The sequence below is a fragment of the Tyto alba genome, unplaced genomic scaffold (genome assembly GCF_018691265.1).
Source record: "Tyto alba isolate M040663 unplaced genomic scaffold, T.alba_DEE_v4.0 Super-Scaffold_12, whole genome shotgun sequence".
In the NCBI taxonomy this organism is placed as follows: Eukaryota; Metazoa; Chordata; class Aves; order Strigiformes; family Tytonidae; genus Tyto; species Tyto alba.
Window position 1 is genome coordinate 7,534,622 of NW_024881274.1, and position 27,799 is coordinate 7,562,420.

The following is a 27,799-nucleotide window of genomic DNA, read 5'->3' on the forward strand; positions in this document are numbered from 1 at the left end:
AAATTTTCTACACATATGTCCTGTGGCTGGAACTAGATTTTCAAAATACAGCTACAGGTTGCTTTATCAAGTCCTATGTTTTTCCAGGGGTCTATGCCACTGGAAGCTAATAACAGTAGAAGACTTGGAGTACTTAGATGTCTACTCTGTTCAGTTCAGTGCTAGACTGTCAGCCTAATGCAAGTAGGAAATGGCCAAAATTAAACACTGACATCAAATTCACACTTTCAAATGGTTTGCATGTGAAAATAATGTAGGTTAGATCCAATTAGCAATTACCACTTATTTATTATGAATAAGTAGAATTCTAATTGGGCTAATTTGAGCCTCAGCTACCCCCTCAGATTGGGTTGGCAATTAAGGTACTACTTGTACTAGTAATTATGGTTTACCATGAAATTACCCTCCCTTCTCTCCTCTGCCCCCAAAAAAACATCGAATTAGCCATGAGTGGAATTATATTTATCACAGGACCCTGTGTAATAGAGACTTTGCAAATAAATACAGTTAGAAAACCACTCAGAGTGCTATGCCAGCACAGTAATTAGGTTTTGAAGATAGGAGTTTTTGCTGAAGCCAAATTGTCTGGGTTGTAATGTAAGAGGAGCTGCGAGTGTCTACAGCAAGCACCCCTGAGGGTGAAGATGCAGTCACTGGTCCCCCCGTAGGAGCAGACCCAGCAGAAGGAAAAATGCAGAGAATACAGTGTTCTCCCAGTATAATACTGTAGTAAGGAGCAGACTTTGTGAATTCACCAGTTTGTTGGTTTCCAAGATATTGTAGTGACCCCAGGATGTAACAGGCAGATTACCAACATTCAGGCCAGTAAAAGGCTGATGCAGTGTATTTCAGCAAAGTGTAAACAAAACGATAGCAAGCATAAATTAAACCTGAATTGTTTTTCATTGCCCAGAGAATTTAAAACAAACTTCTTGTCCTAATATTTGAATTCTAGTCTCTATAGTTGCAGTCTGTTATTTCAGTAACAATTTCCAACTGTCATGCTGTCGTACCTGCTAATGCATAAATCAGTTTCTGGCCTTTTCTCTCCCTTTTCCTTTTAGAGTTGCATAAATGCAGTTGTCTCTGGTCTAACAGCCAAAGTGTAGAATGCTCTACGACAGAGCTTTTGACTTTCATAGATGGTATAACTATCCCACTTTATTACCACTTTTACATTTACTACCTTAGGGGCTGTCTGGTATGGTTGTTTTTGTGTACCATCAGTAGGGGACCATGGACTAAATATTGCTGTGTAAACATTTAATGGTCACTTTCAATTGTTTTTTTTTACTTTTGAAGAAGTAGCTTTGCCTCACCCAATGTGCCAAAATGCTGAATGTTTTATTTTTCAACTTGTTTATCCATCCAAATATGCATAAGCATACTGAATTTCCTTTAGAACACTAAGAATTGTTCCTATCCTAGAGTCAAAGTGTTAAATTGCTTTTAAGCAAGCAAAGAAAAAAAATCTTTGATATAGAAATTCTCACATTTTGATCCTCTTTAGATCAGTGTTTTTAAGACTAAAAATCACTTCTCCCCAAAGACCATCATCTCACCAAAGGAGTAAGTCTTAGGCCTTCAGATACCTGGGAGGTTGGAGATTTTAACGCATTATGATAGATAATAGTGTATTTTCCAATATTCTAGGTTTCCAACAAAGTTAATGCTGCACAGGGTCTTTCTCTTACAGATTTTGCTCAGACTCTCTGATACTATTTCTACTCAGGCAGTTAGCACATCTAAGAACAGCTCAGTTTGGAATTCTGGATTTGGCCAAAGCAGACTTATACAAGATATTATGACTTATACAGCTGAAGTTAGATATAGAGGAATGTTTGAAAAATTATCCTTCCAGAAACTCTCTCCTACAGTACAACTCACCAGCACAAGAAAACCCCTCTTTTCCTCCATGTCATCTGCCATACACTGATGTCTGGGAACCTCCTCTCATGGACTTATGCCAGCAAGATGTTCTTATCTGGAAGAGATTTGTTCCAATGGTTTTGTAGAGTAGGAATCTAAAACAAAATATGAAAGATAGAAGAAACTTAAAAAACCGAAGTCTTACAATAGAAATATTCACGTTCTTACCTGTTGGTACTCCTATCTCTGCATGCCTTAGATTTCATCCAAAGGGAATAATTTCCCTTTTCTAGAAAGTAGAGACAAACTGAAACTAGACTTTTGGTACGTCTATCATGTAACCACCATTAGGGACTGACTTGTTAAATATGTTGTTAGCTACTTTTTGCAGAACAAAGAAACATTGCTGGCAAAATGAATGATGTTACTGATACTCTTCTCTGGTTACTGTCATGCTTTTTATCATCTGCCAAGGATTATAAATTCATCAGAAAGGACTCCAATATTTCAGTAAAATGGTTATTTCTCACAGTAATATGTGGTCTCATCATGTCCTGAGCACATATTCATAAATTTATCTGAAGAGTCTAAAGACTCTGCACACAAACTTGTTCTTCATGTTCCTAAAAATGGTTAGCTTTGAGAACAAATAATAGGTTTGGAAAAGAACCCAAAAATCTTCTCTTTGCTAACTCTAAAATGAACACCAGAAAGATAGAATGCAACTAAAGGTTTGCCTGCCTTCCTTATGTCTGCAATAGATTCACTTCTTGTGTCAGGGAAAAAAGGGAGAGTGTTGTAAAAGTTTTGTTCTTTCTCCTGCCAAAACTTTTGGATGACAGCAAAATTTACTGACATATTTTGGAAGAAGAAATGTGCCTCTTTAAAATGGAGGGTGGGTTTGCTCTCTATAAATTAGTGGGGGGGGTTTTTTCCTTTTTTTTTTTTTTTTTTAATAGTATACCATCTCCTAAATTACAATGCTGAGCCTAAGGCAACTCTTTCTTTCCATTTCACTTAGATGTGATTTTTGATCTTGCAAAGACTTAATATAGTGACAAATGCAATTAAAGGATACACTCTAGAACCTAGTGCATTCTTAATGGAATAATAAATAATTAAATTACATTTATTAATAAAGATGTTTGCAATTAAAGAGGAAAATACTAAGGAAAACAATAAATTCATTTCATTAGGATTACAGAATGTATAATTCAAAAGATATTGACAAAAGCAAGCTGTCAACATAATAACTTGTCTCCCTGTCCATAAAATATGACATGATACTTCCCTTTTCAGTAAGAACAATCTAGGACACAGACAGCACAGAATAGAACATTTGTATCATAGTAATTCAAACTACCTGTTTAAGTTAGACAAATGAAAAAAATAGACTTCAGCCCACACATTGTGGCCTGGCACAGAGTAGCATCCAAAGATGAATGCAGCTGATGAGATTAATTTGCTGGGCCCTTACTTATCACCTACAGACTGAGGCTCTGTATATTATGAGATCATTTCCTGATGCATGCACAACGTGCTATTTCAGCTTGGCTCCATCCAAACAGGGCAATTTACTGGGGCCAGAATTACCACCATATCACATTATTAAAATGGTCTCATAGTCAGTACAGTCATTTGACCCCTGAATGTTAGATCCACCATGGGCTTCTGCTAAGGATGACATGTGAAAGGTCTCTTTCTTTTTGGTCTATCTTATGCCTGTCACTTTTTTGTCACTTTGACATTTTAAATATGGGAAATTCATAAGCTCTTTTCTTGTGCAGGATTTTCTTGTTTGCACTTATTTGTATGCTGGGCCCTGTTTGATCATGTTCTCTTCATGAAATTTTAGTGTAATGTATTGTTTGTCTGTAAGAAACGGGTATTATCCAGTGCTACATAAACTCTCCTGCATGTATGTAGGGTCACCTCCCACATGAAAGCAGTACAAGGAACAGAGCTAGTATGGCCAAACTGCCATATCCCACAATTTACTTAACTATTTTCCTGATGAAAGTTGAAGTGTGACCTGAATCACGCTAGCAGCTTTAACAAGTCCTTTAGTGAGTTGCAGCTTAACGTGATTCTTTAAAGGTAGCCGACACCCTCTTTCTGAAAGGAAGGTTCTGGCAGTCCTTACAGGAATCCAGCGCTTCCTACTGGCCTTCAATAGCCAAGAATGATGCAGCTCCTTCAGAGTCAGTCAAACATACCTGCAAAACCAAAACAGAGATGCTCTGTCGTTTGTTTTCTACAGGCACAGGAAGCTCTGTTTGCATCCACAAATCAACATGAAATTTTCTCACAATTCAGTTTATTGTACAGAGTAAACAGTGTTCAGTTTATTGGGTTTTAACTTGAAAAATGAGTTCTGTGGGGCGCTTGTTTCTCTGTGTACAGTCCCTTACGTACTGCGACCCTGAAGATAGAGTAGCACCTCTGAAGAACTGTTTATTTTTATTAGCCAAAAATGGATTGTGTTTGGAAGTGTGTAACTCACATTACTATTCTAGTTATGTCCACCTTCTCATTTCAGTTGGAATTGGTCTTTCACGTAAAATGCTACCAAATAACAAAGCATCCACAGAGAGGAAGTTTTCCTACTTGACTGTTAGAAATTAAATCCTTTGTAGTATCCAGAGCCATTCTGAGTATTCTTAAGGCACGTGCAGAATGGCGATCTGATTTCAAAGAAAGATGAACAATTTACATATACCTAACTACTCGGTATTTAGCTATGCGATATGAAAATAAGATATTGTTCTTATAGCATTTGAAGTCAGTGAAAAAGCTTATATTGATGTCATTATCTGACCGCAGCATTTTCCCACTCTCTCAAGGAGCCATTTCTGTGCATGTCTTTGCTCCTGAAACACTCTTCCTCGATGTACATTTCAAATCTAGTAGTAAACGTCTTATCGTGAACTCATAAATTGAACTCTCTATGACAATATTAACTGAGGTTGATTATCCACCAGGATTGCATGTGCATGTGTTTTTGTTTTACGTTATATAAATAGATGCCCAGGCCTGAGAGCAAAATGCAAGTCTTTGAACTGCAGGAAGGACAACAGAAGTGACTGACAGCAGCAAACCCGTGAGACTAGTTGAGACAACTTTAATTTATTTGTACAGCATGAATATGGAAGGGTCCTCACCTCCCATTTTGGTAATGATAAATGACAAGATGTCGACAGTTATTAATTAAACTGCCTGGCATAGCAATGTACGTGATGATAAGACCTAAGAAATGTGTAGCATTCCTTCTACCCCATCATGAGAATGAGGCCCCTCCACTGTTCTCTGGCAGGGCAGAGATTAGGCTGCAGCATCAGTATTCAGTACAAGCTGGCTACCTAGTAACTGCCTGAACACAGGGCCCTAAAAATTGAAATCCTCTCTCATGCGATGTATAGTAATTAAACTTCGGCATTCTTTCTACAGGAAATGTTTCTCCTGTGTTGTTCCCACAGATTTGCTACAACAACAATTTTAGCCCCATGAACTATTAACCAATTATAAAGGGATTTTCTCAGTCTGCTTTAACTGAGGATCAAAGACAAAAATGTTTTTTTTCTTGCCAGATATTGTAATTTAGGATACAAAACACCAAGCGTACACAGGACTACAGGTTTTGGTCAGTCATACAGAATGGAGTCAGGGAAGGGGAGTAACACACATCCCATTTTAGCTTTTCTGATTTGATTTGCCAATATTCCAGCTGCTTTTCTTCCTTAAAAAAAAAATCAGTTACCCTGCAATTGCAATGTATATATCCCCTTCTACTTTCATTTATAACTTTAATATCTATATCCTTTATGTATGTGCTACTTGGAGCTAATTGTGTCTGTATAATGCTCAATTGCTCAAATTTAATTTATACCCAACTTCTACCAGCTTACTTGCCTAATGAAGCCTTAGTTTTCTTTTTAGAGTCCCTTTTGAATTTTATGCTGTATAAGAATAGCCTGCTGAGCTAATTCAGTTAGCTAATACAGATTGTTATTATTTTTGTCTGCATTTGCCTCATAAAGCAGTAAATGAACTCTCAGTACTGTAAATGATAGTTATTAATCATTATTATTTTAAATGGACCGGGAGACTCTCTTCAAGCGTTATGTTTCAGTGAGGTTAGAACACCGTACAAAGCGCTGGAAAAGAACTGAAGTGATCTCAAAATAGCACTGGTGCTAACCATGTGAGTTAAGGAAAGTTCTTTAAATTAGCCACTAGCATTGGAGGTCCTGCAGGTCAGAGCTTCCCAGTTTTGTTCCAAAGAGGAGAAAAACAGCCATGACACAAGCAAAGTATCTGCTCGTTACACAGCCACAGTATCATAGGATTGTGGAGGTTGGAAGAGATCTCTTGAAACCATCTAGTCCAACTAACTTGGTCAAGCAGGGTCAACTAGAGCAGGCTGCCCAGGACTCTGTCCAGTCAGGTTTTGAAAAATCTCCATGAATGGAGATTCTACAACCCCTCTGGGTAATTTGTTTCAGTGTTTGACCACCCTCATATTATTACCAACTGTGGACCCAAAATGAAGGACAAGGAAAGCTTACAGTATCTTGTAATCATGAGACTGGTGTTTAAGACTGAATTACTTGAATTGTAAAGTAATGTGGCTTAGACATAGAATCGGTATCCATGCTAACTGGAGACACACAAGAGACACACAGGTTTAGACCCATGCCCATCACAGTGAAACAGGTTGGAGTGTCTGTTTATAAAATTATCTTTATCCTCAAAAGAGTCAAAACTGAAGCACTGGGATTCTTAGTGTCTGGGCTTGATGGTTCATGTTAGTGGTGAAAAGGTGTCTAATAGCAGTTGACTTCAGCTTGTTCCTTTGTCAGGACTTGGGGGCTAGTTCCATGGACACAGATGACCAGCTTCTACTGTGCCAAGGCTGCAAGTAGTAGTGACAAGTCACTAGGCAATTCCAGCAGAGCAAATGCTATGACTTTTTGCAACCCCTGGGAAATATTGTCAGGCTATTTGATCTGACTTGCTCAACTTGGCTTTTGTAGTCAAAAAGAAATAGTCTGAACCGGAAGTTTATACATTTTAAATTACTACATCACACACTGTAGGTCATCTTCAAGCCATATGTTGAGTTCAAAATTAATATGCATATATGCCCTGTTCTTTTGAAGATCTGATATATAGCTTCAGACCTCTTACTAGGTCATTATTTTTATGGAGCATAAAATTTTCATCTTCCTGGGATATTATTTAAACTTATCTTTATGTTTGAAAGTCTGTTGTCAGCCATTTACTTGTTTGTAAGGCCTGAAGTTCCCATGAATAGTAAGTTATGTGAGGAAAGCTCGTTTAAAAATGTTGTGATTAGTCATTTTGATTACGCAAAGAGTAAAGAGTCAGAGTAAAGAATGTCAGAGATGGTGAAAAATTAAAAGCATTGAGAGGCCAGTTTTGAAGGTTTGGAAGAGGAACTTTCTTTCCTGCATTTAGTCTCAAAGGCTCTACAAGTAGCACAGGCTGCAAACATTACTCACCATTATGCTCCTGCAGCTCCTAGCCAAATGGCTTACACTGACAGCTGTCTTTCAAGAATATGGGGTGTTACTGATCTTAGTATCTGGAAATCCTGATCCACTTTTGAAAGTGAGCGTCTAACTGCTTCTTTTTTCTCTTCATGTGCATTTTCATATAAAAGAATTATGATGTAGTGCAGTATTTGTTACAGAGGCCTATTTCTAGCATTTGCAAATATTGTAAAAAGCTCACGTGTGCATGCCTTTATGTGTACATATGCATACCATTGAAAAAATGATTGATTATCATAAAGTCAGTTTTTAACTTCAGGATAGGAACCTTAATTGTTATGTCATTTTACCTTGGCAAAATATAAAAAGGAATTCAGTCCTTGAAGCTAACAGTAGATTTTACAAAATTATTCAGGTGTAGCACTCGTGCCAGGAGAGCAGGTGATAGTGACTAGGGACTATCATGTACATCCTATTCCTGCAGCAACGCCTCCTGCATTATTGGAACTTGGTAATACACCATTTCTGCCTTCCCTAGTTATGCAGCTTGTGCATTCTGAAATCGAGGGATATTTTTCCTAATTAACTTTAACAGATGTGTAGACTTTATTTTTCCATAAACATATAGCAGATATGAAATAAACCACCTTTATCTGCACAGTCCGAGATAGATGCCAGGAAACACAGAAGGAACAATTTGTGTGGAAGCCTTGGCAGCTGCCATGCAGTTTGTGTATGAGCATTTTCAAAAAGCAGCAATGAGACAGCACCTGAAGACATGCATTTCCGATAGGAAAAACACAATGGCTGACTAAGAAGCCTCGGAATTAGTCACTGCATGAAAAATAAAATGAGATCTACAGTAGGCAATGCAAAAAAACAGTATTGTGATATAGAGAAAAGAGTCAGAAGAAAGTGGAAGCTGAATAATTACTTCCTCTAGAACAGCAGCCTTTCCAAAGTCACCATGGTACTTACACAAACAAAGAGGGTCTTTTAGAAATACACACACAGCTTAATAATTTTCACAGTTGTTACAAACACTTTTCAGTATTTTTAAATAAAAACAAAACAAAACGCACTATAAAAAAGCAAACCCTCTCCTATGTAATTAAATAGCAAGCAAAAAATTTTATGTTCTCAGAAAAAAAAATGTACATGCTAACTATGTCTTCCCTCCTTCCCGTGACAGTTTCCTGCACTCACTCTGCAATTAAACCTTTTAAAGACTTCAAGCTGGTGGCAGCACAAAATACCCTCTTTAAAGGCACTAAGTGACTTTCGCAATGTGAGGCTTTGGCTTTTCTTGAACGTGCCAGAATGTTTAATCTGCTTTTCTTTTGTTATTTTAGTCTGTTATTATTTTATGTTTATACTGTCCAGCCCTAACTGCCTTCACTGGGATGGGATTTTTTAGTCTCATACATGAAGAGCTTTCAGCCTGAAAGATTTTACGATGTACCTGTCGACTGTATTTTACTATGTTTTGCATTTAGTATAATTTATCTACTGAGAAGGGACTGCTTTAAATATCTGCTATTTATAACAGATAAGTGCTGTGACCTCCATGACTAGAGCTACTTTAAATGTTCCAGCTGGTTTTAGACCTCTCAATTTTGTCTACCTGACTAGAATTACATTTAACTTTTAACAGTGGCGACGTATCGATGTGTGTGACAGTATGAAAAAGAATATTTAGTAATACCATACTTAGGGGACTCTTTTTTTTTAACATCAGGTTAAATCCCACTGCTGTATTATTTAGTATTCAAAATTAATTTATTCAGTGCAGTCCTGTAAGGCAGTAAGAGATTGCTCAGCTTCTCAACCAAAGCATGACCAGGTACTTTTTCTTCTTCCCTTTAGAAACTGTCAAATCAATCAGGCCAGCAAGTTCAAACTCCACCCACCCACATCCCCCCCCAGTTAGAAATCACAGACCCATTTTATCAGCAGATATACCCTTTAATATTCTCACATTCTCTGTGATTCTTAACCATGGGCAAAAGAGCATCCTATAATTTTCTTCCTGCAGTTACAATCAGAAAAAATTTGTTAGACAATGTCTATGCTGAAAATTAAAACGTAAAATACTGAATATGGTAAGGAAGAATGCTATATTTGTTAATATAATAATTAAAGTATCATCCTACCTGGTACCTGCGTAGAGTTTAATATCACATCTGAGTAAAAATATTTTGAAATAACACTGCTACGTGCTGATTTACTACCAATCATGTCCAAAAGGACGCGTGTGGGTGTTTTAAGGTAAACCATGTACTTGGCCTTGTCCTCTACTGCTTACAAAATATGTAATAGAAATGAGGTCAAAGGAGAAAGCTCAGCTTAAACCAACTGACAAGTTAATCCTTGTTTATTCATATTCTGAGAGGTTATTAAGCTTAAGCATTAAATCCAAATATTCTTACTTGCTATGTGTGTCAAAATTATTTTTGAGAGATTAAACGTTACTGAGAATTCTCAGTTTTAGCTCTTAAGAGATGTAACTCGTGCCTATGTATGTAACCAGACTAAAATGGTTGATGCTTGATACTGCAAACCACCACTAATTCTCCATTCACTGGCATTGAGAAAGCTACCTCCGCGGGACTGCAACATGCAGACATACAGCTGAGTCTAACAGACAGCTCTTGTCTTAAGAACATCGGCTTGCTTAATCTACACGTCCTGTGAACTGCACAGAGGTCCATTCTATGAACTAGAAAGAACAGTGTGAGTAGAAAGGGTTCTGAGAGTACAACAGATTTTTGAGAACACTGAATTTAAAATGTGACTCCCCACTGTATTTCTGGTATGAAGGGGGTGACAATGTAAGCTAGCATGGGGAAGTTTAGACATAGCTATAATAGGAAAGGCTTCTCTTTGGCAACTATGGAATAATGGTCCAAAGAGTTCCTCACAGATGAAGCATTTTGCAAGATTTTCTAATTTTAATTGGCAACGTGTCATAATTATATTTGAGATTTTTTTTTAGTACCTAAGTAATCAGAAGAAAGCCTTTTCAAGCTTTTAAAATTTACAGAAACCTGGAAATTTTCAGTGGAGGTGTACTCTCCTGCATAGTGAACATATTTGATTATAGGGTCATTTTTCTCAGTTTCCAGACTAGCCTGCCTTAGAAGTAATCCCCAGAGTCTAGGTGTTCACAGCCCATGTCTCAAGAGATTCTCTGAAACTTTTTTTTTCTGTTAAGAGAATTACTTGAATGTTAACTCATTTTAAGGTGTCAGGTGCTGCAGATGTGAAGAATCCTTCCATTATTTACTGTTACATGTGCTTCTTTTTGCTAATTAGTGCAGCTTTTTTGGCCTTTCATAAGTAGAAAGAACTTTTTTAAACTGCATAAATGTAATCTGGGTGACTGTCCTTTAAATACTGTCTTAGGATCCAGATGTCAAACATCAGTACAGCTCCACCAAAGCCCATATTGGTTGTGGTTTTCTCTTGGATATGATTTTCTTCTTAGTTATGTTTGTTTTTTGTTTTTTTGTTTTTTTTTTTTTAAAAAAAAAAGTTTCCTGGACCAGCTTCTCATCAGACTTGTGTGTGAGGTCCCATTGAACAGCCAGCTCCAAATATGTTTTTAGTATACCTGCCATTGCCCTAAAGACCACCCGTAAACTTTCTATAGTAAGTTAGGGGGTTTTACATGAATGCCTGTAGGCACGTGTCATTTCCACTGCTCTTGGGCCTTCTATTTGCCTTCTAAACAGCAGAACATTCCATGTATATTAAAAGTTATATTTTCACTGTTCGCAGAGAAATACAGTAAATTCAAAGCCTTTGGGTATAACATCTATTTGTAACATATTTCAAAATAATAGTTGTGTATTTCAGTAAATACAGGGTGATGGTACTGCTGACTGAGGCAGAACTGTGTATTTGAGAGCTGTGTAGCTTAAAAGTAAATTAAACATGGAATGAGTTTATTGCTCATATGTAGACTGTTCAGACTCTGCTGCACATCAGTTTGCATGCACATCTGATGGCCGCTTTGACGTTCCAAGCATCTCAAAATAATGAAGAACTAGCTAAAATCCTTAAATTCTAGACAGACAGCATTTCCAACGAGAAGAAAAGGACATGTTTCAGGATGCAATGCTTTAATTCTGAAATTATGCTAGTTTTCCCAGTAAGTACGTCCTATTCACTAATTCCTGCTACCGAACAATGCTCCACTGAACTCTTACATTTATTAACACTCTTCACTCCACAAAGTACTATTGTTCTATTCTAGTTGCGAGTGCAAATCCAAAGAGTAATCCTTCTGATTGTTTGTTAGCTCTAGATGCTACAGTAGAGCTGTTACTGGCAAAACTAAATCTAGACAAATGTATCTTCTAAAATGACTGGGCCTATTTCCGGCTCCTAGGAGGACCCCAGACACATCCTATTTGAAGATTAATTTATTCAGAGACCCGTATTAATTGATGAGCAGGCTGAAATTTCACATGCATTTTCTCAGTTCATTAGAAGTCTATGCAATTGTTTGTCCTCTCTCTCCCCTCAGTAATGATTTCCTGATAGCACTACTTTTGTTTTTCGACACACAGAAATTCATCATGAATTAGAAGTTTCTGTTTCTGAGCACCACCCTTAATCTGAAGAACAATTTTAGAAGAAAACTATCACTTTTAAAACTAACTTCTCCTGCTAATTTGACAAGAATAAAAAATAAGGCCCTGCAAATAGCAAAACCCTCCAAATCGGAGAGTAATTACCTTAAATTAAGTCTTATTTCTGGCTATAAAAAAAAACCCAAACCAAACAACTAAACACCAACCATCCAATTCTAAAAGCATGTTGTGCAGACTGGAAGCATTAGAGTTAAATACTGGCCATTTTATAGTGAAAGGGAAGGAAATAGACAGGAGGAAGGAAGGAAAATGAGATTAGAGAATCTGACAGTTGTAAATAGTCTCAGAGGAGCCACTATGTCCCAAGGCCTCTCGTAAGGGAAGCTTTTACACCAAAGAATCTCATAGCCTGAATGAAGAATGACATCACTTATTTATATAGCCAGAGCTGAGCTGTTTTCTTAAGACATTGAAATAACCTCATGCCACAAGCATTACATTGTTGGCAAAGTGATAAAGATGTCTGTTTAATTTAGGGGCTTGATAACCACAAAATAAATACACTTTTACTCCTTGGTTTGAGAGTATATTTAAATTGCCTGGAAAGCCATGAACAAGAAAGCTTGAGTCTGAAAGTTAGTACTACAAACAGCCTGATGTGTGAGTCTTCAGTAGGGACATGCGTGACTTTGGATCTGTAACTCAGTCAAGGAGCTGGGGCTGCTTCCATTTGAGATTAAAATGATGGTATTACCCGTTACCCTTATGGACACCAAGCCCAGACCAATGTTTCCACATCCTGGTGTTGTACAATCTCTTAAGAAAGGGACAATTTCAATCTTAAATTCTAGTGCCAAAGTGTCATAACAACCCCGCCCTATAACAGTTAGGATCTGAGTAGCCAGTATGTGTCAAAAAAGTGATTCACATCGCACACTGCCTCACATGGGATGGCTAAAATGGGTGTTCATGGCATCAGCGTAAACCAGTCAGCCCCTGGTGGCATCAGGCAGACGCAGGACTGGGATGGATTGCAGCTTTACATACTAAAGTGTTCAAACTGACACCAAGCTGAGTGGTGCGGTTGATACTCTAGAGGGAAGAGATGCCATCCAGAGGGACCTTGACAGACTAGAGACAAAAGCCTGTGTGAACTTAATGAAGTTCAACAAGGCCAAGTGCAAGGTCCTGCACCTGGGCTGAGGCAATCGCAAACATGGGTACAGGCTGGGCAATGAGTGGATTGTGAGTGGCCCTGCAGAGAAGGATTTGGGGGTATTAGTGGATGAAAAACTGAATATGAGTCAGCAATGTGCCCTCGCAGCCCAGAAAGCCAACCGTACCCTGGGCTGCATCAAGAGAAGCGTGGCCAGCAGGGCCAGGGAGGGGATTGTCCCCCTCCGCTCCGCTCTGGGGGGACCCCCCTGCAGTGCCGGGGCCAGCTCGGGGGCCCCCAACAGCACAAGGACACGGAGCTGCTCGAGTGGGGCCAGAGGAGGCCACGAAGATGCTGGGGGGGCTGGAGCAGCTCCCCTGGGGGGCCGAGCTGAGAGACTTGGGGGGGTTCAGCCTGGAGAAGAGAAGGCTCCGGGGGGACCCTGAGAGCAGCCTCCCAGGGCTTAAAGGGGGGACAGGAGAGGGGGGGGACGACTCTGGATCAGGGGGTGGGTGTAGGACAAGAGGGAACGGTTTTAAACTGAAAGAGGGGAGATTTAGATTAGATGTAAGGAAGAAATTCTTTACTGTGAGGATAGTGAGGCACTGGAACAGGTTGCCCAGAAAAGTGGTGGATGTCCCCTCCCTGGAAGTATTCAATTTAGCCATACATTGTGATGTGGTAGAGGTCAGATAATGGTTTAAAGATTGTCTCTGTGTTCCTTATACTTTTATTTCAGAATTAGCAGGGCTTGTGCTGATGAGTTTTACCTCTATTCAGGTTTTACTGATTAGTTTTATTATCCTCTTTTCACAAGAATATCTTGTCCTCCTAAAACAGCAATGAGAGCCTTTAGGATTTAAATAAATAACAAGTTTATGATACAGTGTCAGGAATGGTTAATGGAGACAGAAGAATCAGCATTACTTCCTTCCCTTTGGGCTTCAGGCACAGTATGTTTATTATACTCTAATGAGAATAAAATTAATTTTGGCATCAAAAATTACAGAAATGCACCATATTCCTAATTCAATGAAAAGACAAGAAGGCATCATGAGTCTTGTCCATGAAACACTGCAGCTTGACGTTACAACTCTTCGACGTTCAGTGTAAAAACTGTTCCCACAATTCTGGGAACAGAAGAGAAATGTCGATCCCTTTGTATATAACTGGAAAAAAATTGTGCAGAATTGTCCTTTGATGGCTCTAGGACTGTAAGGGGAGCAGTTGCATTGTTTTGTATAACTGAATAACATCAGCTGTGTTTGTTGCAAGTTCTGCAACTTGTACTGACTTTATTTTAAACTGTGTGTTATTTTAAAGGTGGACTTCCATTACTTGACTATCAAGTTTCAGTTTATTCAAATTTCAGCTTAGAGCTGCACATTATGTTCAATCCAATCTCAAGCTACATATAAATATGTTCTATGTTAATTTAAGGCTTTTGAGCCTGTTTACTATAGAAAAGTTTGTTCTGTGTGCCCATATACTGCACTAATTTGAGTGAAACAAGCTAATTATAAGTTGATGTCATATGGCTAAAAAAATACATGTTTATTCTTTCCGTATTTCACAATGCTGATTTTCTCAACCACATTTGCAGAACACACATATCATGTGTTTTCTGGGCCTAGGGCCTCCCTGGTTGAAGTTATGTTCTGTATTGTTTAATTTATAATTAAAAAGTTGAACCTCACGTAAAATCTTTGAGACCTTGTGGATACCAGCAGGCTGTTTGTGCTGCCTGTAAGTTTTTCTTTCACTGAGTAATAGCAGAATTGCATTTTTATCAGGAAAAAAAAAAAAAAAAAAAAAAAAAAGTAGGCATACTAACTATTTTTTGTGAGTATATTGTAGAGAATGCACCATGGTTTATTGTCTACACAAGGTGGAAATAAGAATGGGGGACAATGAATGTTCAAAGGTGATTTGGAGAAATCATGAATCCTGTCTGAAAAAAGCAACTTAAGTGTTTTTCTGTGGACTACCCATTATGACAGTTGTTCAGTTGCTAACAGGCAGCTGACTCCAGCCAAGTGAAGGTAAATTCAGTGACCTGTTACTACTTATAGTTCAGTAGCACCTAAATTATGTACCATTGTGCTATTTATTGCAAAAATTACAATGAAGACATTCATTCTTGCACGAATAGTTTATAGCCCTGAAGAAAAACTAATGCTTCTGTAAAAGGAGCACACAGCAGGTCCCTGGCCATTATGAAGCCCCTTTGGAGTATTTGTTACTCTGAAAGAACCTGTCCCATATATGTCTTGTGTCCAGTAATGTTTCACTGATGTAAGGGCAATCTATAAAGTCATTCTGTTTTCCTCTTATTATTCCTCTTAATTATTGCCTCTGTGTACCGAATCAAGTGTTTTTCTTTGGAAAGAACTGGAAGCTTATCGATTTGGTGTGAAAGGCAAATTGAAATTTCCTGCAGGCACTCGTTCTCTAAACCCCCAGTTAGAGATGGCATCTCCTCTGTACAGCATGTCCCTTGAGTCATAAATAATGCTTTCAGCAAACACTGATGTAGATTATTACAGCAGTAAGTCGCTCTCTAAATTTCTGTCTTGTTCTAGAGCCCTACAAATCGCTGTAAGTAATATGTACTACTGTGAAACTAAAATCACGTACACCTTTATTAGACTTTTTTTTTTTTTTTTTTTTTTTAAATATAGTGTGAAAAACCCCACAACTCACACCCAAATGCTCTGTTTGAAAAGAGACCGTATGGGGTGTGAGGATGGGGGAGCAGGGGAATGTAGTAGTCTACCACTGTAAAACATCCCACATTTTGATTTTTCTAGCTGTTGCAGAACACTGCTATTTCCCATTCCTCTCCTGATCACGTAAATTGCAAAAGAGGTGGTTGGAGAGGACTGTTTCAGGAGTAAGATTACAGAAGATTAAGTGTATCTGCAGACTGCTCATCTAACCCACTTTTAACCTGTGGTAAGAAACCAGTGAGAAGCAACTATAAACAGGATGGGCGTTGAGAGGACATACAGTAGTGTAAGTGCCTCAGGACCCCCTGTCCCTTGGTATTCTTTTGGAAGCTTTTATAACATACAAAGAACCAATCATTACATTGTAAATCAGAAAGCTGCAAGATTCTGAATGGCAGTTTAACAGCAGGAAACTTTTGCACTTTTGGTAGAAGAGAACTGTGTGGGAGGACTGGGTGTTGTTTTGGAAGAGGATGTCTTTAAGTTGAAACGCTTTGGAGAAAGGTATTACTGGTTCACCTGCAGCAGGCCCTATACTTCTGAACTGCCTGGAATCCAGCGTGAAGTCGCAGATAAAGTGGAGTGAGCCTCTTTCACTGGCTTATCGCAGTCAACATTTTAAAAACAGTATTCCAGTAACTTTATATGTCAGTGAGACCGTGGAATAGCTTTTCACTGGAAGTAGAAATGAGAATATCGAAGTAGTTCTGAGCTTCACATTTGCCCAGGAAGACTTTTTCTGTGAGAAACATCGTGCATAGGAGCAAGAAGTTCCCGGATGGAGTTTCTTTAGAGATGTGTGGGTCATTGACAGAGAATTTAGGACCCTGACACTCTCTACCACAAATTGGAGTCAACACCCTGACTGTTTTGTAATTCAATGGCTTTGCAGCAAATCAGCTTTATACTACAGCTGAAAATCAATGAGTCTTCCTATAATTAATCATTGTTTCTACTTTATTAACAATGTATTTAAAATTAAAAATAACAGACTAAAATTTTTAAAGCAGTATTACTTCTCATACTCTACAAGGAAAAACATTGCATAAATAATTTCTGAGAAAAAAATAAATATGTAATTCTCTCGCTGAAACAATACCTTTTCTCTCTAGGTTCCGGTCCCATATAAAATAATTGCAAAATCTATCAACATCACAAATTTCCATAGCTTATATGATTTCAGCATAAATTCTACATTAAAAATAAGAACAGTGAGGAACTGTCTTTATCCCAAACTGTGCTCATCTGACACTAGGCTTAGCACTTCTACAGGGTATATACAGCATGTGATGATTCACCATCTAATAATACTCTTTAGTGTAAAAATACAAACATTAGTCTGAATGTTTAGAAACTAAGGAAAGTTGCTGTCAAAATAAAGACTTACCAAAGTTGCACATACCAAAGACTTTTATAGAAGAATTAATGACTTTAAAATTAGCAGAGGCTCATTTTCAATGCAGAACCAGCACCTTACTCCCAGAACATGGCTTGCACAGTCTTAGTGCTATGAAGTATGTGGCCAGATAATCCAAACTCTACTGAATAGAAAATGTAAATTCAGATAACTAGGATGATACTAAAGTCAATTTTGTTCTACGAAATAAGGAATAATCAGCATCTTTTATGTTAAAATATGCACATTGTTCGCTGTTTGCAGGATAAACATCAGTGAGGTTATCTGGTTTGAGAGGAGCATCCATTTCATAAATCTGTTCCACTTAGTAGAATTTGTTTAATTGTTTCTAAAACAAATCACTGTCCCTAAAACAAACATGGTTTTAGTTGTCAAATCTCAGTTTTGAACCTGTTGATCCTACAGTTTTTTCATTAAAAGTATGAAATAGATTTGTCAAATTTTTGTTTTGAGAACATAAGAATCATATTTTGATTTTTATGTTTTAGAGGAAACAACTAGGGCATGAGGACATCTGACAGGGTGTTAATTTCTCAACAATTTTACTTCGGTCACCATAACTTGAAATGCTTGCTATCACTAACTTTCTACAACTCATTCAGAGAGTGGCAACTCTCCTGCCGCTTCCCTAATTGCATGCTTGTCCTGCATCATGGCACTTACAAAAATGGGAAAGGGATCTTAATGTTCTTTCCACATAAAGTGAGTAGAATGACTTCTAACAAAGTGTGATTGTCACCGTAACAGCTTCACTTTCCTCTGTCTTCCTACTTGTACAAGTCACACGACCTCACGTACCTCTCCTCTCAGACTGAATTTAGGTGTTGCTACTTCCAGCTTGGTTTATCTCATTCTCTTATCAGACCATAACTGCTATAATCTGATAGATTTTTGATTATGTGAGCCTTTGACCCAGTTTAGCAGAAGGAATTTGAACCCACTGCTGTCAGAACGTCATGCTGTGGCCTGTGAGTGTCATTTGATGTTTTGTAAAATATCCAGAGCTGCTAGGCTGTACCACTCATGGCCACCTTCTAATATGCATTTTCTAACTCATGCTGGTTAGACTTGCTGCTCCTGGCTCTGGAGAGACGGGGCTTCTTGTTCTTCTGAGGCCTGACAATTTCCTTTCCAAAGTCCTTCAGCTCAGACTGGTTGTGGTAGCGAGTGTAGCGCTTGCATTTGCAGGATGTGACGGCTCGGAATTTGTAAGTCCGAGTCTCTCCCTCTGGACAAGCCATCTGGATGCGCTGCGGGCGAGTGTGAGCAGGAATGCAGCGATAATCCAGGGCGTTCTGACGCCACCACTTCCCTCTACCAATAGAGTTGGGAAGGAGGTGTGAGGGGACACACTGACCAGAGCAGACCAGTTCCTTGACAGGTTTGATGCTGCGGCAAGGCCCCTCAGTGACATAGCGGGTTGTTCGCATTTCTCTGCAGCTGAAGTCGGAAGCATCTGCAAACAAAAAACACATCAATTATTATTTTCTTCCCCATCCCTGAGAAAGCACCTTTTTGTTTCTGTAGCAGATCTCTAGCTCTGAATTAGATACAAGCTGGACAGCTTGAATGGCAGATTTTGTGAAGAGTATCTCCAAAGACTCAGTCATGCAGCTTCTGAATATATTTGGCTACTCTAGTTATGACACCCTTGAATAACAATGTACAAATTGATGAATAAAATCCTTCTCTTGCCACTAGGTAAATTCCATGTCAGGCTTGTGCAGGTGGGCAGTGGACCTTCTGAAGTGTAACCCCAGCAGCAGCAGTTACTTCATGGGAAATTTTGATGGGATTCCCCTGACTTCATCTACCTGTGGGCTAAAACTTCCCCCGTTGCTCTAGTTTAACTCAAGAGGTTGGCTCCATATTTAAATTCTTTTGCAGCAAAGAAGGTGTGTCTTAAGTGATATTCAACTAGTACAATGTCTTCCACATTAGGGAAATAGCAGGTAACAACAGTGCTAAGGAATTCCCACTCTTCAGGCATTAGGTTTTCCAAGTTTGCTGCTCTCTCTGAACATCCCACATGTCCCACATAATTTCCTTCAGACAGATAGAGGCATCTTCTGGATGATTAGGACCCTTACAGTGTTTTCTTCAACCCTTTTTTTCAATCGATAGTTATAGGCAAATGAAACATTAGGAAATACAAGATTTTTTAGCATTAAAGGTTTAGAAAAACTTTCCAATTGTAGGAACAGACTTTTTCCAAAAGCATCTCTTTTGCCACATGATATGCTTGGCTGACTGACATGTTTGGAAGACAGAGAATTTGATTTTTTGAAGGTGTTTATCAAAGAACTTCACCTAGATAAACACGTGTTAATGTTCTTCTCCTAGTCAAAAGGATAGTTTCAATACAGGAATGCTACTTGTGGTGGAAATCCTCAAAGGTCAGCTTACAAATAGAAGGCTGTGTCTGTTAGGCCCATTCTCCTTGCTGTGCACAAGGTGGTTACCTCCTTAATACATCAAAAGAGAATTCTGACCCTGAGTCATTAGTGATATAACAACATTTGTACAGACATTTTAATTTTTGTTTTTCCTATGAAGTACAGAAACATGATTTTTAGGGCTCATGTTTATTTTTATCAAAGTAAAGCTAGCAAGATTTAATTTTTTGAAAGTTTTAAGGACTGCATTAATGAAATGAGTCTTTTCATAATGCTGTGACAAAAATTCTGACAACTGAACAATGTGTGCACTTAGTCTAATCCTCCCAAGTTCCCTAAGCATTTAAGAAAACTATGTCTGTCTATGTGAAAAATAATGCTCTGAATTAGGTGTATTGTATCACCATAGCACATAGGTAGATACACATAAATATATGGGCATTTGCCTCAGCTACATAGGTTTATTTTCTGTGCATATATGTCCTGTCCTGTATGTGTGCAGGTTCTATATACTGCAAAATTATTCATGGTCTGGTGCAACATCATCTGTCCTGGGAAGGTCTCACCACTTTGGATCATCATTTTGATTCCTTGTGATAAAGATGTTAAAATAAGTATGCAAGACCATCGCATATCTTGAATAACTGCCCAGTCTCCTCCACTCTCTTAAGCAAATGTCCTTTCCACTTCAAAAAAATATGCACATATCTGTGGGACGGATTCCCTCCCAGTTGATGTCAGAGTAGTAAGAGGCTAAAAAACGAGGGTATTCAGATGTAACAACAAAACCAATCTGCCTTGACCTGGTAGTTAGTGGGGCTACCTGTGAGAAGCAGAGTGCTTCCCCTTTTGGGGATTAAAGACCCTTATAAAGTCAGAGTCTCAAAAATATTACTTTATTCTTTTTTCTTTTAAAATATTACTAACACTATGGTTTTAAACACCCTAACTGACAGCTGCAGCAGAAAAACACAATTCCCTTCCAGTTGTCCCCAGAAAAAGAAGGCTAGCTTAGATTTGCAGTGCACAGTGGTGGAAAAAGTAAGTTTTACTTGTTGCTATGTGCATTTGGTATCCAAATGTGTCAGTCTGGAGGACCCAGTTCACCCTATTTGCCAGTAGAACACTTCTTTAAACCTACCTTTCTCCGTTCAGTGCTAAGCTCTCATCTTCCACCTCTCCTCACAAAGCTTGTGTTTTGCATCATTGCTAATGCTAGACATTCGGCCAAATGCAGTGACAACATAGTATGAAATATGTCAGTGCTGTTAAAGTAGCCAAACTGATTCCAAGATGGCACACCTCTGCAAAATAAAGTCCCCTCCAATTCATTTGGGTGTGAATTCCCCTTGGGAGTGCTCTAACTGTTCATAACAACTTTTTTGTCTGCTGGAATCTGGCTGAAAATCTGGCTGTTGGCAAAGGACAGTGAACGGTACACTTCTCTCATCTAGCGGAATGCAACCTCCACGTGCCGTTTGTGCCATGTGATCTTGGACATTACGAGCGTGACTATTTCTAAATATCAAGAGCGTATATTGTTATCTCCACTGTCAACCCATTTCCCTATCCTAACATCAGAGAGAAAAATGACTTGTGATATTTCCTCACAGTGCTTGCAAGCACAAAACAGAGAAATTTAAGTAATATCTTCGACAGGTTTTATGGAGTTGTGTCTGCAGAGAGCAGCTGGGCAGAATAGGAATGCATATTGTACTACCTAAGGATTGCTCAGTAGATAGACCGCATTTTTCATCAGGAAACTCTGGTATATTCCTTCTAATGTTTACATTGATACCACTTCAACAGTAGATGTAATCCCCTGTCACTTACAGCATTAGGGCCACACTTAAAGGCTTTAATAAATAAACATATATAATAGCAAGTATTATTTTATAAACTGTCTGTTAGGTTCCAAACCAGTAATAATGATATTTTTTCTTACCGTTAGGGTCTGGAGCTTGTTGTATGTGTCTTCCTCCATGCTTTGCCTGGTTCATTGTGTTGTTGTTACTGAAAGTCTGCTCCATCGGTGTTTCTGTATTTTCAGTGATCTCAGGAATTATTTCTGTAGCATCATTTTTAAACATTTGCCACCCTTCCACAGATTGAAATCCAATTTGTATTAAGACACAGACAGAGCACACGGCCCAGGAGATCTGCATGGTGGCAGCTCACAGATTAGCTTTTCAGCACCCTGACAGTCTTGATCCCAGGCAAAGGCACATTATTCCCCTTTTTAAAATCCTTTTTAGAACCAAGCCAGCCAATGACTATACAAAGTGGGAAGGGCCAGATGACAACTCATTCATCTCAGCTTTTGTCAGTGTGAAATAAAATGGGTGTGTGGGGGTGGGTTAGTGACAATATTCTACAACTTCTATGTAAAAACTTGTAAACTTGTCATATGTGCTTCATTTTTGAGCCTGACAACAATGGTGATTGACAAGACTAGGATGAATTGCAACTTAACAAGTCTTTCTGCAGTTTTTTCTAACAACGGTATAATTAAAACCTGCTTCTATCTCCATATTTGAATCTTTGGCTATTGTCTTTTCCAAAGGTTTTTCAGCTTTTATTTTTACTGTTGTTCTTCTTCTCCCACCCTGCCCCCAGTATAAAGTAAGCAAATCTAGAAACTGTAGCTCAGAAGTGAGGCTGTTCAGTCTCTGCAGGCAAATGTTTGGGGGTGGGGGGTGGGGTGGTGGTGGTGTAGCTTTTTTTTTCCATTACAAACCAAGAATCTCTACATTTTGTTTCACAAATGTGCTAGAAGAAACAGGAAAGAGCTTCTTTTCAAAATGAGAAGTCATTTTGTGTAGTTTTCCTTAAAAAATAGGCTACTTGGCATATATTAGTTAGGGTAAACATCTAGGATGTTGTACATCATGTTTTTTGATGTGCTCTTTCTCACATTTTTACCACTTATCAAGAAAAAGCATTTGCATTTGCTTTAAAATCATTGCATACTATCAATTCTGCTGATATTATGCGCAAGTGTTGGATATAGGGCATTTGCTTATTTTAAACACAGGAACACGACCAGGCTGATTTCCATTCATGATGCAGCCAACAAAAAGAGAGAATTGATGACCTTATGTCTAGGGCACTTATTCCTAAAATGTATTCATCTGTCATGTTTTAAAATCTCATCTATGGTATTCTTCTTCCTTGCAAAAATAAGATGATAGTAGTGATAGTTGCATTTCTGTCTCAAGACCACATACACTTCCAAGTTATTTGTAAATGATGTCAGGCTAATTGGAAAGCATCTTAGCTTTCAGTAAGGTTAGATACTACATTGAGGTCATCACAGCTACTGAAAGCAAAATGTTTGCTTAAAGCGGTGGAGTGACACCTATGTGTGTTACTGCCATGTTTGTTGCATACAACTTCATGAAATTATTTCATGTAGAAGAGAATCAAAAATGACTGTCAGACTTTTCCCTACTACTGTAAGACTCATTACCTAAGGCTTTCATTCCGTTGTGAAAATTTCCCTGGCATGGGAAACAGGTGTCACAAAGTTTAAAGTGGAGGTGTATTCTCCCTTGGTGTGACCTTGATGATAAATACTAGATTTAAACAACAGCGATGACCTGAGGACAATTCACCTCTTCAGCCTTACGCATAGACACACACAGCAGATGCACTAGTGGTATTTAGTCTGATGAGCTTTAGCATACCTGCTCTGTACAGCGGTCCTTTTCTAAAATAACTACATCTAAAATATAGTGACATGCTTTCTCTTCTACCCTTTCTTTCTGCCCAAAATTATAGATTAGCATTCTCAGAAGAGCCCTCCTTTCCAAACATCCAAAGTATCTCTAAAAGCAATCATGCATTGTGTTGCATATAACTGTGCCTTTACTGTCTGTTACCCTTCCTCCTTTCCTCCAGCCCACATCTTATGCATCCTACCATCTCAGAAATGACTGTGTTTTTATGGAGGGATACAACATGCTATTTTCTTTTTACAAGACTTTTTTTTTTTTTTTTTCTCCACAGCCACTGAGGATAGCATTCTTTAACACCCACTGTTGTCACATAATTTGCCTCAGATATGCTGATTCCCTTTTCCCTATCATCACGATCATCATCATCAGCACTGATTATTAACTTTCATTAATAACTGCCTCCTTTACTTAAAGCAGTTAATGTTGGTCTCACAAATACAGGAAACCCAAAGACACATCCATTGCAAACATTTTTCCAAGCATAGTTTTTCTCACTTATAAGTAAGTCTATTTTTGGTGTAGAGTTGCAGGTGAAATCTATTCAACAGAAAGGGATACACAACTTCACAGGGGCATCACATGATTACCCACCAAATAAAAAGGATTCTGAAGAAAGGACAGACACCTGTGTGAAAAGCTGTGGCACCACCTTCCTTGCAGATTTTGGTTGGGGGGTTGTTGTTTTTTTTTTCCTCCTTCAAAGAACAGACTAGACTACCATGATTAAGTTATACTTGAAATTGTGTACAGTGATCTCAAGCTCTGCTTTTGGGCCTTATAATACAACTATTTTTTCTTTTCTTTCAAAATATTGATGTGATCTTCTAATGGCCCTCAAAGGAATAAAATGGTGTGGGGTTTCGTTTCGGTTTTTTAGGTGTTGTGTTTTTGTTTGTTTTTTTTTTTTTTTTTTTTTTTAACTGAACAAGTCAGGAAGGATGAGCAGGAAGTAAACAGATTTTTAACGTGGTATTATTTTTGTCTGATAGGAATACCACCCTGTAATGGTATTCACCAATAGTGACTTTGTCCAAAGTGAGATCACAGCTTGTGGCACAATGCAGTACAGCTGAAAAGCAGAATGGGAGAGCAGAACAAAACTACCGGTAATCACTGAACCGTTGCTACCTAGTCACTCCCCTATTTAAATACCTTCAGAATTGTATGTATCTATCAAAGCTCTGTTTCTCTTAATTTTTTTTCATGTACTGTCTGCCTAGGGAATATATCTAAATGCCACCGTCGTCAGTGTAGGACTACTACAGATGAACCACGTTTATAAGAACCATCACATAAAACATAACATTTTTCTTCATGTAGCTTCTCTAAGTACTTAAACAATCCTCTCCATTAACTGTCTTAACATTTATCTGTATTACCCACTGGGAGAAAGAATACAAAAAAATCTACGAAAAAATCAGAAACTACATTTAGCCTCCAGCTTAAAACTTCATGTCCACAAGCTAGGAGAGCAGCCTAATAGAGGCAAGAAAAGAATCTAAATCCTATAGACATTCAGATTCCTTAACTACAAAAACATTCTTCACATCCTGTAGCTGTTTGCCTGCTCACAGTATTTTCTGTAACAAAACAGACATGGTCTGGGCTGCAGCCCCCACAAACAATTGATTTTTGCAGTTAATGAAGCACAGGAAAAAAAAAAAAAAAGGATGTATAGGTGCTTTCAGAATGAACCCTCACCCACCAGGGTGGAACTGAGTTTGGATCCTCTATATTCAGAAATGGGATGCTATTTTCTGAGCTAAGAAAACACCACCCTTAGGCATGCTAAGAAGGAATCAGATATATTAGGGGAGCAGGTGCAAGGAGTAAATTGGCATCATATACTTAGCCAGAATCCATTGCTGCTGCTTTCTGGACTCAGACTTCTGTCCTGATGTGCTTGCATTGCAACGCTGTACTATGAAGGCATGCACCTAAAAGGAGTTTCTGCAATCAGTTCTGTCACTTGTGATTTCTGTTGCTCACTATGCACTCCCCTCTGCCCATACCTGGGCCAAGGTGTGTTCTGTTAGCTATTCGGGCCCTAAGATATACATGTGCAACTCAAGCTTATGCAGACAATGGCTCATAATTTACACACTGCCCAGGAATTCAGTTTCTGACACGTTCAGGACGAACTCGTTTGCTTCTCAAACAGTTCTTTTTCTAAGACGCTGCTAAGCCACCCTTGCCCAAGCAACTTTTCTCTGTCTCATAAGAATTTTCATGAGTCACATACTACCTTGTGAATATATCAGTCTGAATGCTACAGTGTGATCTCCAAGTAGACAAGAATAAATGGAATGTTAGTATTCTCCCACCAGAGACCAGCAAATGCACTGAAAAATCATTCTGGTGGCTTGCCTTTTTCAGTAATAAGATAAGAACACATGAAATTCACACAATAGTATTGTTCAGGGATGGATTGATGACTATCTAGTGCAGAATAACAAGCCTACAGCTCCATCTGGTGAGTCAGCTAGCCAGCGACCATTTTCATACTGGAATGAAAATGAAAGAAACCCAACCCAACGCTTAGTTGATTTCCAGGACTTATTTGCAGAATAGAAGAAATTAACAGGACACTAGTTCTGATGAACGAATCCTTAGAAGATACCTCTCAGACCTGTTCTCAGTTTTACTCATTGGCCAACCCCAGAAAGTAATTTTATAAGAAATCTCTGTGCTATACTAAGTGAGATTACATTCCCTCTGTGCTAAAAACATTATAGTAAACTAACAGAACTGATTTAAAGAAAGGAAAGGAAAAAATCTTGCTTCTAATTCTAACATCAGAGATCTAATTAGTTCAGGACAAGAGAAGACAGCTGAATGAAAACATTTAAATGATGAAAACAAACACTGCAAATACCTTTTCTGCTGCTCTCCTTTGCTGAGCAGGAGGAAGATGTATTTGACACAAGTTTGTTTTTCAACCCAGAGAGCATGTGGTGTTCTTATACACAGTGCTTTTCATCTTCAAAGCCTTTTATGAAGATTAATTATTTCTCACATCAGCAAGAGAGGTAAGCCTGGCATAGTCATGTTGTAGGAGAAAAACGTGTCCAGTACTAACACAGGATCAACATCCAAAAATGTAATTACAATATATCATGGCTGCTAGTCCTGCATTTGGATGCTGTTAAATCTAAGTTTGAAATAACTTCATGAAATACTCACTTGTCAGCAGTGAGGTATCATGGCATTCTTTCATGAAGTATTCTCTGGCAATACCTATGGTTCAGAGTAGCATGCTGGATACAATACTTGTCAACATTGTAGTCTCAGCTGCAGGACCAAAGGATGAAGAAAGCACTCAGAAAACTTTATTTTTGCTTTTAACCTTAATTTTCAGTTAGAAACTTATCTCCTGTGCTTATGCAACTGATGAGAAAGACTTAGTTCAGCATGAGTAGAAGGTGAATTTAGTTTATACGTATATAATTTTATCTATCTGGACTTTCTTGTTTGTTCCTTGCTATAAAATGCTAATAGCTTCTCGCCTCCACTCTTCCCCCCTCTCCAACTTCACTAACTCTTAAGTACAAAAACCCCAAGCTATTGCTTCTTCTTTCACTGTGCTGGATTTGGCATGGTAGATATCTTTGTTCTATGATAGATGCGTATTTTACAGAGACCCCATCCCTTCTCCAAAATGCTATCAACCCAAAAAGTACCGCACTGCTATTCAGGATAAACATATTAATGTAAATTCAGATCACACAATTTTAGCTACAAACAAGAGGTTTCAACTCCAAAAATGTATTGATGATATTTGCAACAAATAGTTGTTTTAAAAAATGTCTTCTTCAATTAGCACGCTCGTCAGGAGCATCTCACAGCCAAGCGCAGGTACGCAGTCATTTCAGAATAAAAAATACTTTCTCATTTTCGTATTATATGGCAATAAAGCTCCCATTCCTGTTTTTATACTATCTTTCCTTTTACAATCAGAAAAATAATTTTAGAAGTATACAGCATATCATTATGGATTAGAGGCATACAAGCTCTGTCTGGCCAGCTAAAATAGACAGAGTAATTTGCACTATTACTGTACTTATACAGCAAGATAAGACTAACAGAGGAAGGGTATGAGCCAATAATGGAGCAGTGGCCTGACATTCTAACTATTTTTAGCCTACTCTAAAAGCAGAGCTAGAAATGGTTTCATTACTGAGTCATCTTTCAGCAACTCGAAGTAGGATCTACTTAGAGCTCAATTTTTAAAATCAATTTATAGCACTGTCTTATTTATTCCTCTCCACCCTCATATTACAAAATGTTTGTTAAATCAGTTGTTAGACTGAGATAAACAGGCCAAAGTACTAAAGTGGTTACCACAAGAAGTGAGCAGTGTCCTATGAATTAAAAGAAAATATTG

The 27,799-nt window shown here is 38.3% G+C and overlaps 1 protein-coding gene across 2 annotated transcripts; it reads right to left on the bottom strand.

Annotated features, from left to right (window-relative positions):
• Nucleotides 1-9,380: 9,380 nt before the first annotated feature.
• Nucleotides 9,381-25,960, bottom strand: SOST (sclerostin). Of its 2 annotated transcripts, none has more exons than XR_004406105.2 (3): nt 21,624-25,960; nt 18,081-18,738; nt 9,381-9,411 (listed from the first exon to the last, which is right to left on the bottom strand). XR_004406105.2 is itself a non-coding variant. In XM_042787343.1 (3 exons), the coding sequence occupies exons 2-3, from the start codon at nt 21,841-21,843 to the stop codon at nt 18,317-18,319; spliced, it is 642 nt and encodes a 213-aa protein (XP_042643277.1). In that variant the 5' UTR covers nt 21,844-24,484; nt 25,264-25,960; the 3' UTR covers nt 16,714-18,316. The 2 variants fall into 2 exon arrangements, 1 of the variants encoding a protein (XP_042643277.1); XM_042787343.1 differs by lacking the exon at nt 9,381-9,411 and having other exon boundaries at nt 16,714-18,738; nt 21,624-24,484; nt 25,264-25,960.
• Nucleotides 25,961-27,799: the final 1,839 nt, after the last annotated feature.

Excerpts from the sequence above, each read along its gene's own strand:
- SOST (XM_042787343.1), bottom strand. The coding sequence starts at position 21,843 with ATGCAGATCTCCTGGGCCGTGTGCTCTGTCTGTGTCTTAATACAAATT. Across the intron at positions 18,739-21,623 it reads ACAAGCTCCAGACCCTAACG|ATGCTTCCGACTTCAGCTGC; the intron begins GTAAGAAAAAAT and ends TTTTGTTTGCAG.